Genomic DNA, 16,118 nt, shown 5'->3' on the forward strand with positions numbered 1-16,118 from the left:
GGCAGGGCTCGCTGTACCCCGGGCAGGGCGGTCTATTGGGTCTATTGTGTGTCCCCCCTCGGGCAGGGCGGTCTGAGGACTCCCTGTACCCCGATCCCTCCCCCCCCCCGCTCTCGTCGCCCTCAGCCCTGGGGGGAGTGGGGGGGGGTGCGGCCACGTGACCGCCCGTCACGTGACAAGGGTGAGGCGGCCGCTGTGCCCGCCCCCTCGCCCCTGGCTGGCCAATGGCAGCGCGGCGGGTGCGGGGGGCGGCCAATGGGCGGCGGGGGTGTGGCTTGCGGCCAGCGGTGGCGGGGGGGGGGCTTGCGGCCGGGACCGGGAGAGGGAACTGGGAGCGCTGGTGGGTACTGGGAACGCTGGGAGACACGGGCACGGCAGACAGGGAGGTACTGGGAGCGCTGGGAGCTGCCAGGAGGAACTGGGAGTCACGGGGGCCACTGGGAGACACCGGAGGAACTGGGAGTCACGGGGGCTACTGGGAGTCATATGGAGACTGGGAGGTGCTGGGAGCTCTGGGAGAGGAACTGGGAGTTACGGCAGGAACTGGGAGATACTGAGAGTCATGGGGCAGCACTGGGATTGCCCGGGAGGTCCCGGGAGTCATGGGAGAACACTGGGAGTACTGGGAGTCCCCAATGGGAGGCGTGCTGCCAGCACTGGGGGCACTGGGAACACTGTGAGCACTGGGGGTACTGGGAGTCCGTAATGGGAGGCGTGCTCCGAGCGCTGGGAGTACTGGGTGCACTGGAAGCACTGGGAATGCTGGGAGTACTGTGTGCACTGGGAGCAATAGAGGTACTGGGAACACTGTGAGCACTGGGGGTACTGGGAGTCCGTAATGGGAGGCGTGCTGCGAGCACTGGGAGCGCTGGGAGTACTGGGAGAGCACTGGGGGTACTGGGAGAGCACTGGGAACACTGCGGGCACTGGGAGCTCTGGGAAGACTTGGAGTACTGGGAGCACTGGTGGTACTGGGAGAACACTGGGAGCACTAGGGATACTGGGTGCACTGGGGGTACTGGGAGCACTGAGTGCACTGGGGGTACTGAGTCTGGGGGATGTCGGGGGTCAGCCCAGCCCTGCCTGGGGGGGGTCGCAGGGGTGGGGGGTGCAGTGCCACCAGTGTCCCCCCGAGCCCCCCCATGGGACACAAGCCCCGTGGCCGCCCTGGGAAGGGCAGGAGGTGTCCCCGGCGGGGAAAGGGAAGTGACAGTGACAGTGATTGTGGGATGGGGGGGCGGGGTTGCCCGTCTGGCACCGCAGGGAGATGTTATCGGGGCGCGGTTGGGGTACCACACACCACAGGACCCCTCCACTGTCTGTGGGTACCCCCAGCACCCTGAGGTGCCCCCCAGCACCCCGGGGTGGGGGATGGCTGAAGGGGGATGAGGTTTTCCCAACACATGGCTGAAAGTAGAAGTGAGATTTGGGGGGCAGAACCACCCACCCACTCAGTGAAAGGGGAAACTGACGCCGGGGGTTCGGGGGGGTCCTGCAGGTGCCCCCAGAGCCATGAGGACCCTCCTGCTGCTGTGGGTGGCCCTGGCCAGCGCGGGGGCCCAGCTGCCCTGTCCCCATGGGGGACCCTGCCCCATCACCCCGGTGAGTGTGAGGGGTTTGGGGGGGGTCAGGGGGGCCTCAGCAGGAGATGTAACCCCCGCTGTGCCCCCCCAAGCCCTGCCTGCCCGGTCGGGAGGGGCCTCAGCAGGGGATGTAACCCCCGCTGTGCCCCCCCAGGCCCTGCCTGCCCGCAGTGCTGTGGGATGCCAGGACGGCTCATCGTGCCCCACCAGCTGCCAGCTGCCAGAGGTGAGCCCCCTCCCCCGTGCCTCAGTTTCCCCCCCGTCCCTGCCGTTTGGGGAGCACTCCCTGACCCCCCTGCCCTCCCTCCCCCTTCTCTCTCCCCAGAGTGTCCCCTGCGCCGGGGGCCACCGCTGCTGTCCCCGAGGGTCCCACTGCAGCACTGACGGGGAGTCCTGTGTCACAGACCTGGGTACGGGGACACGGGGGGTGGCTGGGGGGCAGGGTGGGCCGGGAGGGGGCAGGATGGACAGGGGGGTGTCACCTGTCTCCGCAGCCCCCCGTGCTGTGCCCTGTCCTGACGGCCAGTCCGAGTGTCCCGACGATGCCACGTGCTGTGTGACAAGCAGCGGCGCCTGGGGGTGCTGCCCCATGCCCCAGGTACAGGGTGTGGGGACACGGAGACACTGAGGGGAGGACCTGGCACGGCCATCACTGTGACGAGCACGGCTGGCACCCACAGGCCTCGTGCTGTGCTGACAAGGTGCACTGCTGTCCCCACGCCACCGTCTGCGACCTGACCCGCGGGCGCTGCGTGTCCCCTGCCGGTGACACCGATGTTCCCCTGGGCACAGCCTTCCCTGCCTGGAAGCGCCACCCCCCTGCCCCAGGTAAGGGGTGTGCCCTGGGGGTGCCCTCGCTGTGCCGTGCGCTCGGAGGGGACGCGGTGACACCGTGTGTCTGTAGTGACACCGTGTGTCCGTCCCCTCAGTGGCGCTGCGCCAGGTGCTGTGTCCCGATGGCCACTCAGTGTGTCCCGACGGGGCCACCTGCTGCCAGCTGTCCCCAACGCAGTACGGCTGCTGTCCCCTGCAGAACGTGAGTGCTGGCACAGCCCTGGGCACCCCGGCATGGGCAGCTGTGCCAAACCTGTGCCCAGCACCCCAAACCTGCCACCCCCCACTGAACACCCCAAACCAAGCACCCCATGCCAGACACCCAAATCCTGGGTAGCCTCCCCCAGGCACCCCAAACCTAGCACCCCAAGCCAGCCACCCCTCACTGCGCACTCCAATCCAGCACCCCACACCCCAGCTCACACCACTCACCCCATACCAGTCCATGCATGCACCCCATTCTGGACAACCCTATTCCAAGCACCCCACAGTGATGCCAGGCACCGTGTTTTGGGCACCAGTCATCCCACATGAGACACACCTTGCTGGGCATCCTGTGGTGGACACTGGGCCCTGGGCACCCCAGCCTGTGCCATGTCCCCATACCTGCCCCCCATGCTGAGCACACCCTGTACTTGTCCCCAGGGTCCCTGTCCCCCCATATCTCTCCCCCCAGGCCGTGTCCTGCAGTGCTGGGCAGCACTGCTGTCCCAAGGGCACCTCCATGCCATGTCCCCTCTGTTGTGCCCCCCCTGTCCCCATCCCCAGGGCCCTTGTCACACCGTGTCTCCCCCCAGGCCGTGTGCTGCAGTGATGGGCAGCACTGCTGTCCCCAGGGCACCACCTGTGACCTGATCCACTCCACCTGCACCTCCCTGGGGGGCTCTGCCCCCCTGGCAGCACTGCCCACAGGTAAGAACCCCCCCAGGGAGCAACCACCCCCTGTCCTGTCCCGTCCCAAGGGAGGGACACCAGCCCTGACTGTCCCCTGTCCCCAGCTGGTGACATCAAGTGTGACGAGAGGACGAGCTGTCCTGATGGGAACACATGCTGCAGGCTCATCTCAGGGGCCTGGGGGTGCTGCCCCCTCGAGCAGGTACAGGGGTCCCCTGTGCCCCCAGGACACACAGATGTCCTCTGTCCCCCTGGGTGGGATGAGGACACATGTCCTCTGTCCCCCTGGGTGGGATGAGGGCAGCTGTGTCTTGTTCCACTGACAAGGACAAGGGTGGGGGTTCCTTGAACTTGCCCAAGACAAGGTGTGATGTCCCCTGTCCACCTTGGGAGGGACAAGGATGGGTTCCCCTGTGTCCTTCCAGGACTGGGAGATGTCCCCTGTCCCCCAGGAGGGCTCCCATTTCCTGATGTCCCGTGGGGAAGGGTGACACTTTGACATCCCCCAGTCAACCCCCCTGTACTGACTGGGACCATTTTGGGGCTCCAGTTGCACGAGGTGGTGAAGGGACATCCTGGAAGCCACCAGGATGCTCAGGGATCTTCCTGAGTCCCACTGAGGGGGAGGGGGTCAGGAGTGATGAGGAGGTCCCCATATCCCTCCCCCCTCCTCACTGCTGGGGTGGGGAATGGGAATGGCAGGAATGGGCAGGAGGGGACACATTTGTCCCCCTTCCTGTGGAGCTGGCAGTCCCTGGGGGGGGTCCCCTGTGCTCAGCCCCCCCTCTTTGCCCCCCCAGGCTGTCTGCTGCCCCGACCTCGTGCACTGCTGCCCCCAGGGCTACACCTGCGACCCCGAGGGGGGCAGCTGCCTGAAGGGGGGGGGCACCCGCCGGCCCTGGGTGCAGAAGACCCCGGCACTGCCCCGGGGGGGACAGGTGACATCGGGGAATGTCAAATGTGATGAAACCACGAGCTGTCCTGATGGGAGCACGTGCTGTCAGATGAGCCTGGGCACCTGGGGGTGCTGCCCCTTCAGCCAGGTGTGGGGGGCTGTGTCCAACGGGGTCCATGGCTGTGTGGGGTGGGGGTCCTGGGGATGCACCCAGGGGAGTGGGGGGTCCTGGACTGAGCAGAGGTTCCAGGGGGTCCTGGAGTGTCCTTGGAGGGGGGGACATGGCTCAAGGGACCCTGAGTGGAGCACCTGCCTGGGGACATGGGAACATTCACAGGGCACAGCGACCACCTGTCCCCTCAGCAGCCCCATGGGCTGGGGGTCTCCTGTGCTCTGAGGGGACAAAGGCCAATGTTCCCTTTTCCCCGGGGGGGTCAAGGTCAGATGTCCCCCTGTGTTGCTTGAAGGTTGAGAGCAGATGTCCCCTGTCCCCTGGGCAGGGGAGGGCAGATGTCCCTTGTCCTCCAAGAAGGACAGGGTGGGCTCCAAACCCCTCATGTCCCCATGGGACACAGAGCCCCTTTCTGGCCCTCAAACCCAGTCAGACCCACTCTGCTAACTGGGGCTACTCTGGGGGCAGGAGGTGACAGAGGCACACAAGGCCAGTGGGTGCTCAGGGACATGAGGATGCTCGGGGACATTTGTGTGTCCCACAGAGAGGCAGAAGCATCACGAGGGGTTCCCCATATCTGCCCCCCCCAGAACAGGGATGGAGCCAGGCTGGGTCCAGGGGGACACGGAACAGGCAGGAGGACACTTGTCCCCTGGAGGTTCCCAGCTGTTTTGCTGGGGGTCCCCTGTGCTCAGCCCCCCCTTTTTGCCCCCCCAGGCTGTCTGCTGCCCCGACCTCGTGCACTGCTGCCCCCAGGGCTACACCTGCGACCCCGAGGGGGGCAGCTGCGTGCAGGGGGGGGGCACCCGCCAGCCCTGGGTGCAGAAGACCCCGGCACTGCCCCATGGGGGACAGGTGACATCGGGGAACGTCAAATGTGATGAAACCACGAGCTGTCCTGATGGGAGCACGTGCTGCCGGCTGAGCCTGGGCACCTGGGGGTGCTGCCCCCTCGAGCAGGTGTGGGGGAGTCCCTGGGGGTGGGAGCAGCCCAGGGGTGGGGTGTTGTCCGAGGGAATGAGGATTTGGGAATGGAATGGAGGGAGGTTGGGACAGAGCGTGACTGTGGGGGTGACCCTTTGGGGACAAGCAGCGCTGGGAGGGGCAGGGACATGGGACACTCCCACATTTGTCACTGGTACCCTCCATGCAGGCTCTGTGGGCACCTTGGGGACAGGGTTTGGCACAGTCCCTGGGTCTCTGCGTACCTCTGTCCCTGGTACCCGGACCTCTGTGTCCCCCAGACACTTGTGTCCCCCACTGTGACCCCACTGACCCCATCCTGTGTTCCCCCCAGGCCGTTTGCTGCGGGGACCACAAGCACTGCTGTCCCCGGGGCTACACCTGCAACGTGGCCGCCGAGAGCTGTGAGAAGCTGCTGGCACCCACCCCACTGCTGCCAACCCCCTCTGCCCCCCGCCCGGCCCCCCCTGCCCCCCGCCGGGCACCCCCCGTGCCGCTGCGAGCCGCTGGCACCCGCCCGGGTGGCCTCGTGCCCTGCGGTGCCACTGGCTCCTGCCACGGGGGCCAGCGGTGCTGCCAGGCCCGGGGAGGCTCCTGGGGGTGCTGCCCCTTTGCCCAGGTGAGTGGGGGGACACCAGGGTGGGGGTGAGGGTGGCATCACCCCCTCCTCACTCCGTGTCTCTCTGCAGGGCTCCTGCTGCTCCGACGGCCGCCACTGCTGCTCCGCGGGGTCCCGCTGCACCGGGGGGGGCTGGGGGTGCAGCCCCCAGCGCTGGGACCTGCTCTGATGGCACTGGGGACACCACCACCACCACCACCCACCCCGGGTGCCACCACCCCAATAAACGGTTTCTAGGAGAAACTCCACCCGTGGCTCCTGGCGAGGGGGAAACTGAGGCAGGAGGCAGAGGCAGGGGGGATTTTGTGTGTTTAATATATTAATGCCTCTAAGGAGCAGGCAGGACGTGCAGGCAGGTGCAGGCAGCAGCTCCCTGCCCAGCCTGGCACCCGGGGGGGTCCCCATGGCCCCCCTTTCTGCCAGCCTGGCCCCAATGACCCCTCTTCATCCTCACCACGTAGAAAACGTTTAGAAACACAAGTTAAAATCCAAAGGGGGATGAGGGTGGGGGGACAGGGGCCCCCTGGCTCCTATGGCAGCTTGGAGGCACCACTGGCTCGGGGGGCAGTGCCAGCCCCCCCTGTCCTGCAGGGACACAAAAGGGGACATGGCTCAGGACTGGGGGAACATGGAGCATGCAGTTCCCACCCCCAAAAGAACAGGGATGGTGGTGTTGGGTGGGACAAGGAGGGAACAGGGGCAGCAGGATCCCGTGTGGCAGAGCCTGGTGGCACAGGGTGAGGGTCCCAAGCAGATGGGGGACACGGGTGGCCTGGGTGTAGCCTCTGGTCCCTCCCCTGGCAGAAAGGGACCGTGGTGGTGGGATGGGATTGTTGTGGGCTGGGACAGTGATGGGACACGATGATGGCAGGAGAGGATGGTGGTGGGCTGAGACAGTGGTGGGAGAGGACAGTGACAAGGCAGGATGGTGGGGAAGGTGGTGGGACAGCATGGCAGGATAGGATGGGACAGTGACAGGACAGGAGGGTGGGATGGGGATGATAGCAGTGGGAGGAGATGATGGCTGTGTGGGATTGTGGTGGGATGGGACTGATGGGGCAGGATGATGGATGGGATAGTGCTGGGATGAGATGGCAGTGGGACGGCAGCGATGGGACAGCGGTGACAGAGGACAATGGTGGGAGGAGACGGTGGCCGGGCAGGACAGTGGTGGGCTGAGGTGGGTGACAGCAGTGGTGTCCCCATCCCAGCACCCCCTGGGACTTGCCTCCCACCCCGGACCAGGGTGGTCCTCCATCCCCATACTCACTTGACATTGAAGACCATCAGAGGCCGCTCCTCCCGCTTCTGCCAGGGGCTCTTGCGGTCGCCCCCCTCGTCGCCCCCGTCGCCCGCCTCGGTCAGCGCCTCCTCCTCGGGGCTGGTCAGGGAGTCTCGGGGGGCTTCGCTGGCGCTGCTGCGCCCGCTGCCCCCCCCTCGCCGCCCCCCGCTGCCCGCTTCCAGCAAGGGGGCGAGCGAGCTGTCCTCGGGGGAGGCTGCGGGCAGCGGGGGCCGGGGTCCCCCGTCCTCCTCCCCGCCTCCGGCGGCCCGGGGGAGGCGGGGAGGGGGCGCGGGACCTGGGCCCCTCTCGCTGCCCTGCAGGTCGATGTAGGAGTGCCGAACCTGCGAGGAGCGCCCGTCCAGGGACACGAACCAGGCTCTGGGCGGTGGCGGCCCCGCCAGTTCCAGGAGCTGCTGCCCGGCCAGCGCCTGCAGCTCCCCGTTGAGCTGGGCCACCGCCGACCCGTCCAGCAGCACCGGGATGGCCACCGAGCCGCTCACCGGTTGGGGGGCACGAGCCCCGGCCCAGTTTTCCCCTTCCTCGAAGGGCTGCCCGGAGGCGGGGGGGGGCGGGGGCGCGGCCGTCGCCGCCGTCGAACCGGGGCCCCCGTCGGCTTCGGGGGGACCCTCGGGCTCGCCGGGCGCCAGGCGCATGTAGCGGGCGGGGATGAGCAGGGTGGGCATCACCCCCCGGTAAACATCCTCGGGGCCCCCGCCGCGCTCCAGGGGCCCGCAGAGCAGCAGCGGCCCGGGGGGAGCCAGCGAGGGCGGCCGCGGGGGGGGCTCGGGCAGCGGGTGCTCGGCGGGCTGCGGCCCGTAACGGGAGAACGAGGGCGAGGGCGGCCGCGGGCCGAAGGCGGCCGTGCCCCGGGGGTGCTCGTCGGGCGGCTGCAGCCCGTCCACCGAGCGGGCGGCCCGCAGGCCGAAGGCTTCGCCAGAGCGCCCGTAGTCCTCATGGGCGGCGGGCGGGCGGCGGCGCGGGCCCAGCGTGGCCGCCGGGGGCCGGAGGCCTGCGCGGAGCGGGGCCGGGGCCGGCGGCTGGAAGAAGTCCGGCCGGGCCGGGGTCAGCTCGCGGGTGGAGGGGGGCAGGCTGGGCGTGGGCAGGTCGGTGTCGCCCCCCGAGGAGGCGGTCTCCAGGTGGCTGCCCCCGCACAGGAGGTCCAGCTGGGACACCGAGGTGGCCTGGTCCCGGCGCGCCGCGTCCAGCGGGCCCGGCAGCGGCAGCTTGCGGTGCTGAGCCCGCGGCTTCAGGCAGCGCCGCCTGCGGGGACACGGGGGGTCGTGGGTCCCCCTGCTCCCCCTCTCCCTCACCCGCTGGAAGGAGCTAGAGGAGGGGGCTATAGGGCACCCAGGGGTGCTGGGGAGTGGTGTGTCACCCCCCAAATGCAGTTATAGGGCACCCAGGGGTGCTGGGGAGTGGTGTGTCACCCCCCAAATCCAGCTATAGGGCACCCAGGGGTGCTGGGGAGTGGTGTATCACCCCCCAAATCCAGCTAAAGGGCACCCAGGGGTGCTGGGGAGTGTTGTTTACCCCCTCCCAAGCCAGCCATAGCACACCCAGCCATTCTGGAGATCAGTGTCTGGCTCCCAAATCCAGCTAAAGAGCACCCAGAGGTGCCGCAGGCTGGTGCCTCCTCCCCATAGCCAACTATTGGGCATTTGGGGGTTCCAAGGGGTGGTGCCCTGTAGCCCCAGAATGGCTACAGGGCACCCAGGGGTACCAGGAGAATGCTGCCCCCTCCTATAACCAGTTTTAGGGTGCCAGGAAATGGTCCCCCCCAGCTATGGGGCACCCAGGGGTTACAGGTGGGTGCTGACCCCCATTCCCACATGGAATGTCAGGCTCTGTTCCCATCCCCCTGCCACGAGCAGGACACTGACCTGCAGTAGTAGATGAGGAGGCAGAGGAGGATGAGGACCAGCAGGGCCAGGGCACCCAGGATAGTGAGGAGGAAGATGGTGTGGTAGGTAGTGATGTCTGTCACACCCGCTGCCATCGCCACCAGCCCTGGGGACAGCAGGGTCAGAGGGACAGCCCCCCCTGAGAGTACCCTGGGGGGCTGCAGTGTCTCCCCAGCCCAGACAGCCCTGGGGACAAGGGACTGGGGGGAGCCCCCACCCCACCAGGAGCAGCCCTGGGACTGGGGGGGCAGAGGGGAAGCACCCCAAGGTGCTGCCATCCCCTCTCCATCCAGCCTGTCCCCAGAGCCAAGGGACACAGGGCACTCACAGGTGTCACCTTACCCGTGCTGGGGGAGGGCAGAGCTGCGGCCCAGTATCCCAGCTGGGAGGAGACAAAGGTCCAGTACAGCTGCCGGCCCTCCTTGCGGATCAGCCCCGTCCCGTTCCGCACCCACAGCCCTGCGGGGACACACGGCTCAGACCTCATCACCCCCCGACCCCATAAGAGGAGCTGTGTCCCCCTGTGTCCCCTCTGCCACCTCCAACAGGAGCTGTGTCCCCTTCTGCCACCCCAGCCACAGCTGTGTCCCCTCTGCCACCCCATAGCAGGACCTCTGTCCCCTCTCCCACCTTCAACAGGAGCTGTGTCCCCCTTTGACACCTCCAGCAGGAGCTGTGTCCCCTCTGCCACCCCCAATATGAGCTGTGTTCCCTCTGCCATCCCAAAAAGGAGCTGTGTCCCCCTGTGCCACCCCTAACAGGAGCTGTGTCCCCTCTGTCACCCCCAACATGAGCTGTGTCCCCTCTGCCACCCCAATAGGAGCTGTGTCCCCTCTGCCACCCCATAACAGGAGCTGTGTCCCCCTGTGCCACCCCCAAACAGAAGCTGTGTCCCCTCTGCCACCCCAATAGGAGCTGTGTCCCCTCTGCCACCTCCAGCAGGAGCTGTGTTCCCCTGTGCCCCCTCTGTCACCCCATAGCAGGAGCTGTGTCCCCTCTGCCCCCCCATCCGGAGCTGTGTCTCCCTGTGTCCCCTCTGCCACCTCCTGCCACCACTCACCGCTCTTGGGGTCAAACCTCCAGGCTGGCACACTGGTGGCCACCACGGCCGCGGCATCGGGGCCCAGAGGGACGGACAGATGGACGGGGCCGGCCAGCGGCACCTCGGTCCCGTTGCCGGTGAACAGGTGGACGCTGACAGCCGCCACCGGCGCCAGCTCCAGCCACGTGCCATTGCCTGCGGGGACAAGGACGGCGACATCCCTAAGGGGGGGGCACATCGGGTGCGCCCCCCACCCCTAATCCCCGGTGTCCCCCGTACCGCTGCCGTCCTGCTCGGCCCCGAGGAAGGCGGGGAAGGCGCGGGCCGGGCCGGGGCCGGAGGCGGCGGTCAGGGACGCGGCCAGCTGGCTGTAGGTGGAGCTGCGGGGCAGGCGGGCTGCCCGCCGGGGGAACTGCGCCCACGGCTGCCCGCGGCCACCTGCGGGGACACGGAGGGTGGCAGCACCCGGGGCGATGGAGGTGTCACCACTGCCGTCCCCGTGGTTCGGTCGGTGGTGTCACCCAGGGCCACCCCCGTGTGGATCTCACCTGGGGATCCCAGGAGGATCTGGACCAGGTCCTCGTAGAGGATGAGCGTGGCCGGGCGCTCCGGGAGCAGGTAGAGGCTGATGGAGGCATAGACTGCAAAGGGAAGGGGGGGTGGGGGGGGACCCCAAAATACCCACACATGGACCCCAAAAACCCACACCTGGAGCCCAAAAAACCCCACACCCGGGCCCCAAAATACCCAGACCTGAACCCCAAAAATACCCACACCCGGACCGCCAACATACCCACACCTGAACCCCAAAAATACCCACACCTGGACCCCAAAAATACCCACACCTAGACCCCAAAAATACCCACACCTGGACCCCAAAAATACCCACACCTGGACCCCAAAAATACACACACCTGGATCCCCAAAATACCCACACCCGGACCCCCAAAATACCCACACCTGGACCCCCAAAATACCCACATCTGGACCCCAAAAACACACACACATTCCTCCCAGGGTTGGGGGGACTGATGGGGAGAGGGGGAGATGGGGTCTGAGGAGGGGGTGGCGAAGGGGGACCCAGCAAGGGGTGAGGTGCATTTGGGGACAGGGACAGGGACAGGAGGAATAGGGTGGCAGCACCCCCTCCACAACCCCATCCATGCACCCTCCATCCCTGTTCCTCTACTGCTTCATCCCAGTACCCTCCATTCCCCCATCCCCAATCCCTGTACCCCATTCCCACATCCCCAGCTGGGTGCTCCCATGTGTGCCACCCCCCAGTCCCCCCTGCCCTGGGGAAAAGGGCTGGAGTGCATCCCAGGGGACACCCCAACTTCCCCTGGGATGGGATGGGATGGGATGGGATGGGATGGGATGGGATGGGATGGGATGAGGGGACTTGGGGGCCACCAGGACATGGTTGTCCCCTCCCAAAGGGACCTGATCCCTCCCAAACACTTTTCTATAAGGGATCCCTACACTGAAACCTATTAGGGGTCCCCTGTAAGGAAGGGACTGAGGTCCCAGTAAGGGACTAAGCACCCCACACCAGGGCTCAGAGCCCCCCAGTTGGGAATTTAGGACCCCAAATCAGACCCAGAACCCTCAGGAAGGGATTGGGGATCCCCCATCATGGCTCAAATCCCCTTAGGAAGGGATTGGGGGTCCCCCATCATGGCTCAAATCTACTTAGGAAGGGACTGGGGATCCCCCATCATGGCTTAGGAAGGGATTGTGCCCCCCAGACAGACTCAGACACTCCAGTAAGGGACTGGGGACCCCCAGGCAGAGCTGCCCAGGAGGGCTCTGGGGTCGGTGACTCACGTGGCAGTTTGGTGACGCGCCAGGGGACAGAGGCGGTGACATATCCGCGGCGGGCGGCGGTGACGAGCAGCCAGGAGCCCAGGCGGTAGGGCACGGGCAGCACCGCCGAGCCCGCCTGGTCCGTGCTGCCCGCGGCCAGCGCGATGCGGCCGCCGAACACATCCAGGGCCGCCTGCGGCAGCGGGGCCAGCGAGCCACTCTCCAACACCTGCACCCGCAGCAGCACCTCTGGGGACACGGCACAGGGGACACGGCGTGGGCACAGGGGACAGGGTGGGGGGGAGCACAGCCACCGTCCCAGCAGGGTGGGACACAAACTGGGGGTCACAGACACCGTCCCATAGGGCACGGCCACTGTCCCAGGGGGCTATGGGTACCCTCCCAGGGAGTCACAGCCACCATCCCAATGGTTCATAGCCACCATCCCAGGGACTCATGGTCACCATCCCAGGAGGTCATGGGCACCATCCCAGGGAGTCATGGCCACCATCCCAGAGGGTCACAGCCACCAAACCGGGGGGTCACACCCACCATCCCAGGGAGTCATGGCCACCATCCTGATGGATGATGGGCACCACACCAACAGGTGGTGGGACCTGTCCTGCTGGGTCATGGCCACCATTCCCATTGCAGGGGGTCATGGCCAACAGCACAGGGGGTCTGGCCACCATTTCAGGAGGTGGTGGAACACACCCTGCCAGGTCAAGGCCACCATCCCAGGGGGCCCATGGCCACCATCCCAGGGGTGTCATGGCCACCATCCCAGCGATGTCATGGTCACCATCACAGCCACCATCCTGGTGGGTGATGGTCGCCACCCCAGCAGGTGGTGGGACCTGTCCCAGTGGATTACAGTCACCATCCAGGCAGGATGGTGGGACCCACCCTGGCAGGTCACAGGTGCCATCCCAGAAAGCCATGGCCACCATCCTGGTGGGTCATGGCCACCATGCTAGCAGGTGGTGGGACCCATCCCAGTGCCCAGCATGCCCAGCAGGTCACAGCCACCGCCCAGGTGGGTCACAGGCACCACCCTGGCAGGTCACAGGTGCTCCCCAGTAGGCAGCAGGCACCATCCTGAGGGGGTGTGAGCATCACTGCTGTGCCCACCCTGTGTCCCCCCGAGGTGGCTCCTGGCCCCAGGGTGCCGTGCCACCCAGCTGGGTGCACCCAGTCACATCACTCTCACCCCCCCCACCAAAGGCCACCCCCAGGTGACTCTCACTCCTGTCCCAAGGCCAGGGGGTCTCGAACCCAGCAGACCCCAGAGCAATAAGGGGAGGGATCCCCCAGGCCAGTCCCCACTGCAGGGCCCGGCTGAAGGGAGGGGGGGACCCTAAACCCCCGTGTGCCCCCGGCCCCCCCGAGCCGGCGCCATCCCGCGCATGATCCGCAGCCCTTGGCAGCGGTCCCGGCTCCGGCGCCGTCACCCAGGCAACGACCTCCTTCATCCCTTCATCCCGCGCCCCGGGGCTGCCGCCGGGCCCCCCGCAGCCCCGGAACCCTCCGCTCCACCGGGCACCCCCCACGACCCGCCCCGGCCCAGATGCGGCCCAGATGTGGCAATGGGCGAGGGGGGGAGATTCGCAGCAGCTGCTCCGGCGATGCACAGGGGCGGGGGGGGGGGCGGGCTCAGGAATGGAGGGGCTGGGGGTGTCCCCCTGCATGGCGGGGACAGCCGGCACCCGCGGGCAGGAATGTCCCCGCGGCCGCACGCCGGCCACCCGCAGCTGCCGGGGGACAGCTGGCATCAGAGGGGGCCATGGTGCCACCCCCAGCGCGGGGACGCAGGCACAGGCACGGCCCCGTCCCCACTCTGTGTCCCCGCGCCGCCACCAAAGGGTCAGAGGTTGGTGCGGCCACCCCGAGGTGCACCGGCCCCTCGCTGGCTCCCCAGTGCCCCCCAGTCTGAGCCCAGTGTCCCATGAGCAGGGCGGGGGGTGCCAGGCCCTGGGGTGGCACTGAGGAGCTCTGTCATGTCTGTCACCCCGCGGGGACGGGGATGGGCAGGGGTGACGCCAGCGGGGAGCTGAGCCAGCACAGACAGGACGGGCCAGGGACCCCTCCTCAGCCCACAGCCCCCCTGCCACCGCCGAGCACGCCTCACCCTGGCACAGGGGCTCTGCCAGGAGGGTTTGGGGTGCAGGAGGGGTCACAGGGAGCCGCGGGGACCCCGAGGCCCACCCTGCCTGCCGGATGCACCCCCCACCATCCTGCACCCACGGCTGCTGCTCAGGACCCCCTGCCCTCCCACCCTCCTGCACCCCCTGGCCTGGGACCTCCACCCACCATCAGACACCCTCCCGCTCTGCTCAGCACCCCCACCCACCCTCCTGCACCCCCAGCTCTGGCCGTGATTCCCACCCAACTTCCTTCACCCCCTGGTTTGTGACGCCCACCCCCCATCGCGACCCCCTGGCGCTGCCCGGGACCCCCCCCCCAATCCTGCACCGCAAGGTCTGGCACCAACCCCCCCTTCTCGTGCCCCCAAGCTCTGTCCGTGACCCCCACCCAAGCAGCTGCACCCCACCCATCACCCCCTTCCCGCCGGTGGCCAGAACGGGAGGGGACGGGGAGACAGACGGACAGACGGACAGACGGGGGTGCGGCCGGACAGACAGAGCCGGGGGATGGACGGGGGGCGCAGGCGCGATGGGGGGGTGGGTGGGCAGGGATGGGGGTGTCCGAGCCGGGGGGGCGGGAGGGGATGGGGGTGTCGCGATGGGGATTGGGGCGGGGGGCGGGTGGGGCTGGGCTTTGGGGTGCGGGGAGGGGGCCGGGGCTGCCGAGGGGGTGAGGAAGCCAAGGGACGACGGGGGGATGTCGGGGCGGGGGTGATGCGGGGATGGGGGGGCCGGTGCCGGGATCGATCGGGGGGCGATGCGCGGGGGGGCGACAGGATTCAAAGGATGCCGGGGGGATGTAGGCGCGGGGCTCGGGCGGGCGTGGGGGAGCGGGGGCGTCGGTAGGGCTGGGGTGGAGCGGGGCAGGGGGTGGAGGCCGAGGGATGCCGGGGGGATGTGGGCGCGGGGAGAACGCGGGGGTGTTGCCGGCGGCGCCCCCCGCCCCGCACACAAAGGCCGCTCTCACCGTGCGCTCCCGGCTCCGCCGCGCCCCGCGCCCGCCGCCCGCCCGCGGCCGCCAGCAGCAGCAGCACCGGCAGCGGCGGCAGGAGGCGGCGGGGCCGCATGGTGGCTCCGCGCCGTTACCCCGCCATGCCCGGCCCGCCCGGCCCGTCCGCCCGCCCGCCGCGGGGACCGGGCTCCACCTGCCGGAGCCGCCGGGCACGGCCGCCCAGCGCCCACCCCCGGAGCGGCACCGCCCCGGCACCGGGACCACCCCCGGCACCGCCCCGAGACCCCCGGACCAACCTCCGGCACCGCCCCCTGCAGTGCCCCGAGAGCCCGGACGCCCTGCCGGTACCGCAACCGACACCGGCACCCCTCCCCGGGACAGCTCCGGGACCTGGACCCGGACTCGGTACCGTCACCGGCATCCCGGGACTGACCCTGGTGTCGGCAGCGGCATCTCAGGACCCACCCCCGACATCGGCACCGACCCCTGGATCCATCTCTGACACTGCTCGAGCCCCGGCACTAACCCCGGTACCGATCCCGACCCGCTGTACCCATCCCCGGCACGGCCCCGAGACCAGGACCGGGACTCGGCACTGCAGGGCTCTCTCCGGTACTGGCATCGGCCGCCTTGCACTGCCCCCGGTACCGCACGGGCCTCCCGGGACCCATTCCCGGCTCCACTCCGAGCCCCGGGACGGGGACAGGGTACCGGCACCGTCATCCCGGGACTGGCTCTTTACCGGCACCGTCATCCCGGGACGGGCTCTGTACCGGCACCAGCATCTCGGGACTGCCCTGTACCGGCACCAGCCTCCCAGGACCCACTCACGGTACTTCCTCGAGCCTCAGCGTCGAGCCCCGGTACCGCAGCGGCATCTCGGGACTGACCCTTGGCACTGCCCCGATCCCCCGGTCCCGCCCCGGTACCGTGACCCATCCGCGGTACCAGAACCGGCCCCGGTACTGATCCCCCAGCAGTGCAGCAGCCCCCGGGACTGAGCCTGGCACCAACCTCCCCTCTGCCCTCCA

At 68.3% G+C, this 16,118-nt stretch overlaps 3 protein-coding genes across 5 annotated transcripts; 2 read left to right on the forward strand and 1 right to left on the reverse strand.

The window, feature by feature from the left end:
- The first annotated feature begins 297 nt into the window (after positions 1 to 297).
- GRN (granulin precursor) lies at positions 298 to 6,208 on the forward strand. Of its 3 annotated transcripts, none has more exons than XM_066566778.1 (13): positions 298 to 340; positions 1,499 to 1,602; positions 1,738 to 1,809; positions 1,909 to 1,993; positions 2,078 to 2,181; positions 2,264 to 2,411; positions 2,513 to 2,619; positions 3,215 to 3,329; positions 3,416 to 3,513; positions 4,112 to 4,354; positions 5,096 to 5,338; positions 5,676 to 5,960; positions 6,031 to 6,208. In XM_066566778.1, exons 2-13 carry the CDS (start codon positions 1,513 to 1,515, stop codon positions 6,127 to 6,129), a joined length of 1,689 nt encoding a protein of 562 aa, XP_066422875.1. In that variant the 5' UTR covers positions 298 to 340; positions 1,499 to 1,512; the 3' UTR covers positions 6,130 to 6,208. The 3 variants fall into 3 exon arrangements, with proteins under 3 accessions (XP_066422875.1, XP_066422877.1, XP_066422876.1); XM_066566780.1 differs by lacking the exon at positions 298 to 340 and adding an exon at positions 368 to 386; XM_066566779.1 differs by lacking the exon at positions 298 to 340 and adding an exon at positions 865 to 870 and having other exon boundaries at positions 1,498 to 1,602.
- A 44-nt stretch (positions 6,209 to 6,252) lies between these two features.
- Positions 6,253 to 15,202, reverse strand: FAM171A2 (family with sequence similarity 171 member A2). Its single transcript, XM_066566776.1, has 9 exons — positions 15,103 to 15,202; positions 12,013 to 12,240; positions 10,734 to 10,826; positions 10,465 to 10,623; positions 10,204 to 10,380; positions 9,486 to 9,602; positions 9,123 to 9,249; positions 7,231 to 8,502; positions 6,253 to 6,545 (listed from the first exon to the last, which is right to left on the reverse strand). Exons 1-9 carry the CDS (start codon positions 15,200 to 15,202, stop codon positions 6,491 to 6,493), a joined length of 2,328 nt encoding a protein of 775 aa, XP_066422873.1. The 3' UTR covers positions 6,253 to 6,490.
- Positions 15,201 to 16,088, forward strand: LOC136567142 (uncharacterized). Its single transcript, XM_066566646.1, has one exon. The coding sequence runs from the start codon at positions 15,201 to 15,203 to the stop codon at positions 16,086 to 16,088; it is 888 nt and encodes a 295-aa protein (XP_066422743.1).
- The last annotated feature ends 30 nt before the right edge of the window (positions 16,089 to 16,118 follow it).

Source organism: Molothrus aeneus, chromosome 28 (assembly GCF_037042795.1).
Source record: "Molothrus aeneus isolate 106 chromosome 28, BPBGC_Maene_1.0, whole genome shotgun sequence".
NCBI classification, from domain to species: Eukaryota; Metazoa; Chordata; class Aves; order Passeriformes; family Icteridae; genus Molothrus; species Molothrus aeneus.